The sequence below is a fragment of the Barbatula barbatula genome, assembly GCF_947034865.1.
Source record: "Barbatula barbatula genome assembly, chromosome: 4".
Taxonomy (NCBI): Eukaryota; Metazoa; Chordata; class Actinopteri; order Cypriniformes; family Nemacheilidae; genus Barbatula; species Barbatula barbatula.
In genome coordinates this window covers 2,076,685-2,082,684 of record NC_136768.1, presented here as the reverse complement: position 1 = coordinate 2,082,684, position 6,000 = coordinate 2,076,685, and the positions used below count along the sequence as shown (strand labels likewise).

At 46.0% G+C, this 6,000-nt stretch overlaps 1 protein-coding gene across 1 annotated transcript in view; it reads right to left on the bottom strand.

Moving 5' to 3' along the window:
* Positions 1–4,820: 4,820 nt before the first annotated feature.
* The window catches only part of LOC306892939 (scavenger receptor cysteine-rich domain-containing protein DMBT1-like), a gene marked incomplete at its 3' end in the record, with an annotated part of 35,110 nt that continues 33,930 nt past the window's right edge, over positions 4,821–6,000 (bottom strand). Inside the window, exon 24 of the mRNA XM_079454363.1 lies at positions 4,821–5,084. Within this exon, the coding sequence (XP_079310489.1) occupies positions 4,821–5,084 (264 nt within the window). The remainder of the gene's footprint in view (positions 5,085–6,000) is intronic.

The following is a 6,000-nucleotide window of genomic DNA, read 5'->3' as shown; positions in this document are numbered from 1 at the left end:
GCAAGGCACAGTGGCTCAGGTGGCAGAGCACTGGCATGAGACCAGGTGGCTAAGGGTTCGAGGCTGACCAAGACCATTTTAAGTGTTCAGCAACATCTCTGAGGAACTCCTGATTAAAAAAAGATGAATACGCCTCGAGAATTGTTTCACGTGTGCCAAAGCACAGTGGGTCAGGTGGCAAAGCACTGGCATGAGAACAGGTGGCTAAGGGTTTGAGGCTGACAAATAACAATTTAAGTGTCCAGCAACATCTCGTAAAAAAAATGAATACGCCCAGAGAACAACTTTAAGTGTGACAGGCACAGTGGCTCAGGTGGCAGCGCACTGGCATGAGAACAGGTGGCTGAGGGTTTGAGGCTGACAAATAACAATTTAAGTGTCCAGCAACATCTCGTAAAAAAAATTATTACACCCAGAGAACAATTTTAAGTGTGACAGGCACAGTGGCTCAGGTGGTAGAGCACTTGCATGAGAACAGGTGGCTGAGGGTTTGAGGCTGACAAATAACAATTTAAGTGTCCAGCAACATCTCGTAAAAAAAATGAATACGCCCAGAGAACAATTTTACGTGTGTCAGGCACAGTGGCTCAGGTGGTAGAGCACTTGCATGAGAACAGGTGGCTAAGGGTTTGAGGCTGACAAATAACAATTTAAGTGTCCAGCAACATCTCGTAAAAAAAATGAATACACCCGGAGAACAATTTTACGTGTGACAGGCACAGTGACTCAGCTGGCAGAGCAATTGCATGAGAACAGGTGCTAAAGGGTTCGAAGCTGACCAATCCCATTTTAAGTGTTCAGCAACATCTCTGAGGAACTCCTGATTAAAAAAAGATGAATACGCCCAGAGAACTGTTTCACGTGTGCCAAAGCACAGTGGGTCAGGTGGCAAAGCACTGGCATGAGAACAGGTGGCTAAGGGTTTGAGGCTGACAAATAACAATTTAAGTGTCCAGCAACATCTCGTAAAAAAAATGAATACGCCCAGAGAACAACTTTAAGTGTGACAGGCACAGTGGCTCAGATGGCAGAGCACTGGCATGAGAACAGGTGGCTAAGGGTTTGAGGCTGACAAATAACAATTTAAGTGTACAGGAACATCTCGTAAAAAAAATGAATACGCCCAGATAACAACTTTAAGTGTGACAGGCACAGTGGCTCAGGTGGCAGAGCACTTGCATGAGAACAGGTGGCTAAGGGTTTGAGGCTGACAAATAACAATTTAAGTGTCCAGCAACATCTCGTAAAAAAAATGAATACGCCCAGAGAACAACTTTAAGTGTGACAGGCACAGTGGCTCAGGTGGCAGAGCACTGGCATGAGAACAGGTGGCTAAGGGTTTGAGGCTGACAAATAACAATTTAAGTGTACAGGAACATCTCGTAAAAAAAATGAATACGCCCAGATAACAACTTTAAGTGTGACAGGCACAGTGGCTCAGGTGGCAGAGCACTTGCATGAGAACAGGTGGCTAAGGGTTTGAGGCTGACAAATAACAATTTAAGTGTCCAGGAACATCTCGTAAAAAAAATGAATACGCCCAGAGAACAACTTTAAGTGCGACAGGCACAGTGGCTCAGGTCGCAGAGCACTGGCATGAGAACAGGTGGCTAAGGGTTTGAGGCTGACAAATAACAATTTAAGTGTCCAGGAACATCTCGTAAAAAAAATGAATACGCCCAGAGAACAACTTTAAGTGTGACAGGCACAGTGGCTCAGGTGGTATAGCACTTGCATGAGAACAGGTAGCTAAGGGTTCGAGGCTGACCAGTCTCATTTTAAGAGTTCAGTAACATCTATGGGAACTCCTGATTAAAAAAAGATGAATACGCCCGGAGAACAGTTTTAAGTGTGCCAGGCACAGTGGCTCATGTGGCAGCGCACTCGCATGAGAACAGGTGGCTAAGGGTTTGAGACTGACCAATCCCATTTTAAGAGTTCAGCAACAGCTCTTAGGAACTCCTGATTAAAAAAAGATGAATACACCCGGAGAACTGTTTCAAGTGTGCCAGGCACAGTGGCTCAGCTGGCAGAGCACTTGCATGAGAACAGGTGGTAAAGGGTTCGAAGCTGACCAATCCCATTTTAAGTGTTCAGCAACATCTCTGAGGAACTTCTGATTAAAAAAAGATGAATACGCCCAGAGAACTGTTTCACGTGTGCCAAAGCACAGTGGGTCAGGTGGCAAAGCACTGGCATGAGAACAGGTGGCTAAGGGTTTGAGGCTGACAAATAACAATTTAAGTGTCCAGCAACATCTCGTAAAAAAATGAATACACCCAGAGAACAATTTTAAGTGTGACAGGCACAGTGGCTCAGGTGGTAGAGCAGTTGCATGAGAACAGGTAGCTAAGGGTTCGAGGCTGACCAATCCCATTTTAAGAGTTCAGTAACATCAATAGGAACACCTGATTAAAAAAAGATGAATACACCCGAAGAACTGTTTCACGTGTGCCAGGCACAGTGGCTCAGGTGGCAGAGCACTGGCATGAGAACAGGTGGCTAAGGGTTTGAGGCTGACAAATAACAATTTAAGTGTCCAGCAACATCTCGTAAAAAAAATGAATACACCCGGAGAACAACTTTACGTGTGACAGGCACAGTGGCTTAGCTGGCAGAGCACTTGCATGAGAACAGGTGGCTAAGGGTTCGAGACTGACCAGTCCCATTTTAAGTGTTCAGCAACATCTCTGAGGAACTCCTGATTAAAAAAAGATGAATACGCCCAGAGAAATGTTTCAAGCGTGCAAGGCACAGTGGCTCAGGTGTCAGAGCACTGGCATAAGAACAGGTGGCTAAGGGTTTGAGGCTGACCAAGCCCATTTTAAGTGTTCAGCTACATCAATGAGGAACAACTGATTAAAAAAAAGATGAATACGCCCAGAGAACTGTTTCAAGCAAGCAAGGCACAGTGGCTCAGGTGTCAGAGCACTGGCATGAGAACAGGTGGCTAAGGGTTTGAGGCTGACCAAGCCCATTTTAAGTGTTCAGCAACATCGAACGCTGATTAAAAAAGATGAATACGCCCGGAGAACTGTTTCAAGGATGCAAGGCACATGGCTCAGGTTGCAGAGCACTGGCATGAGAACAGGTGGCTAAGGGTTTGAGGCTGACCAAGGCCATTTTTTAAGTGTTCAGCTACATCAATGAGGAACAACTGACTAAAAAAAAGATGAATACGCCCGGAGAACTGTTTCAAGCGTGCAAGGCACAGTGGCTCAGGTGGCAGAGCACTGGCATGAGAACAGGTGGCTAATGGTTCGAGGCTGACCAAGACCATTTTAAGTGTTCAGCAACATCGATGAGGAACAACTGACTAAAAAAAAGATGAATACGCCCGGAGAACTGTTTCAAGCGTGCAAGGCACAGTGGCTCAGGTGGCAGAGCACTGGCATGAGAACAGGTGGCTAAGGGTTCGAGGCTGACCAAGACCATTTTAAGTGTTCAGCAACATCAATGAGGAACAAGTGATTAAAAAAAAGATGAATACGCCCGGAGAACTGTTTCAAGCGTGCAAGGCACAGTGGCTCAGGTGGCAGAGCACTGGCATGAGAACAGGTGGCTAAGGGTTCGAGGCTGACCAAGACCATTTTAAGTGTTTAGCAACATCGATGAGGAACAACTGATTAAAAAGATGATGAATACGCCCGGAGAAATGTTTCAAGCGTGCAAGGCACAGTGGCTCAGGTGGCAGAGCACTGGCATGAGAACAGGTGGCTAAGGGTTCGAGGCTGACCAAGAACATTTTAAGTGTTCAGCAACATCGATGAGGAACAACTGACTAAAAAAAAGATGAATACGCCCGGAGAACTGTTTCAAGCGTGCAAGGCACAGTGGCTCAGGTGGCAGAGCACTGGCATGAGACCAGGTGGCTAAGGGTTCGAGGCTGACCAAGACCATTTTAAGTGTTCAGCAACATCGATGAGGAACAACTGACTAAAAAAAAGATGAATACGCCCGGAGAACTGTTTCAAGCGTGCAAGGCACAGTGGCTCAGGTGGCAGAGCACTGGCATGAGAACAGGTGGCTAAGGGTTCGAGGCTGACCAAGACCATTTTAAGTGTTTAGCAACATCGATGAGGAACAACTGATTAAAAAGAAGATGAATACGCCCGGAGAAATGTTTCAAGCGTGCAAGGCACAGTGGCTCAGATGGTAGAGCATTGAACATGGCACAGGAGATCCCGGGTTCAAAGCCTGGTGGTGGACGGAGCGGACGGAGTGGAGAACCCAGGATCCAAAACCAAGAGGTTGGAAGGTGGACGGAGCGGACGGAGCGGAGAACCCAGGATCCAAAACCAAGAGGCTGGAAGGTGAACGGAGCGAACGGAGCGGACGAAGTGGGGAACCCAGGATCCAAGACCAAGAGGCTGGAAGGTGGACGGAGTGGAGAACCCAGGATCCAAAACCAAGTGGCTGGAAGGAGGAGGAGATTCCCAGATCCTGAAAGGGGGGAGACGTTGGAGTGTGTCTCCCCCCGAGGTTCGGGAGCACAGAAGCCAGGGGTTATGCAACAGATCCCAAATTTTTTTCCCTCCAAAAAAGCTACTCTACTCTACTCTACTCTACTCTACTCTACTCTACTCTACTCTACTCTACTCTACTCTACTCTACTCTACTCTACTCTACTCTACTCTACTCTACTCTACTCTACTCTACTCTACTCTACTCTACTCTACTCTACTCTACTCTACTCTACTCTACTCTACTCTACTCTACTCTACTCTACTCTACTCTACTCTACTCTACTCTACTCTACTCTACTCTACTCTACTCTACTCTACTCTACTCTACTCTACTCTACTCTACTCTACTCTACTCTACTCACCAAAAACCCCTGTATTGCGGGTGTCCTCCTCCTCCTGCCGGCCTCCGGGTGTCCTCCTCCTCCTGCCGGCCTCCGGGTGTCCTCCTCCTGCCGGCCTCCGGGTGTCCTCCTCCTGCCGGCCTCCGGGTGTCCTCCTCCTGCCGGCCTCCGGGTGTCCTCCTCCTGCCGGCCTCCGGGTGTCCTCCTCCTGCCGGCCTCCGGGTGTCCTCCTCCTGCCGGCCTCCGGGTGTCCTCCTCTTGCCGGCTTCCTGGTCTCCTGATGCAGGTCAATACCAGGCTCAAACCCCAGAGCTCTTGCTCAAAGGGCTGTGCTACTTAACACTGAGCCACTGGACACTGCACGGTTGAGACACTTCTCCTGGTAATTTTATCCTTTTCGTTGAAATCTGTAACACAGTAGAAAGCACTCAGAACCATTGGATCCAAATTCAATGCTCTTACCGCTGAGCCAGTGGACACCACCTGACCATTTATTGCTTTTAATAAATAAAATCTTCTTTTACTAAATTCTCAGTTTGTACAAAGACATTATCTGTGCCAGTTTGATGTGAGGGTTTCTTTTTTTTATTAAAGACAAAGGTACAACAAAACCAGTCAACATAGAAACACAGGGACTGTTCCAGAGAGCAGGGATAATTTACTGTCAGCTAAACCCTGAACTCTGGGTTTATTAACCCAAACCTTGCTTACACAATGCACGTCAGTTCCAGAACACATTTGCAGAGTAAGTTTGATCAACCTCACACAAGTTACCCAGAGTTGACGCACGCTCACAGGATCAATAAAAAGACAATGCCAACGGATCACAGATTTCACGAGTCACCATGGAAACGGCTAAGAGGCTTAAAGATTTTGACCGTCAAACAACATCATAAATCAGTTTTTTTTCTCAAAATATTGAAATCTGCATTGGTGTATAAAGTGCGAAGTTAAAAAAACATAAATATTGTGTAATTTAATTTATGAGTTTCTAAAATTATAAACACTATTAAATAGAATAATAACACCGAATATCTGAACAATCTTTATAAGATATCTAAAATATATATTCTTCATGGCTATCTGTTAGATTTGTTGAGAGGTTTGTAACCATTATTTTACCATATGTATGGTTTTCTACCAGTATATAAAAAAAAAATTTTTTATTGCTGATGTAGACATATTAATAGAGA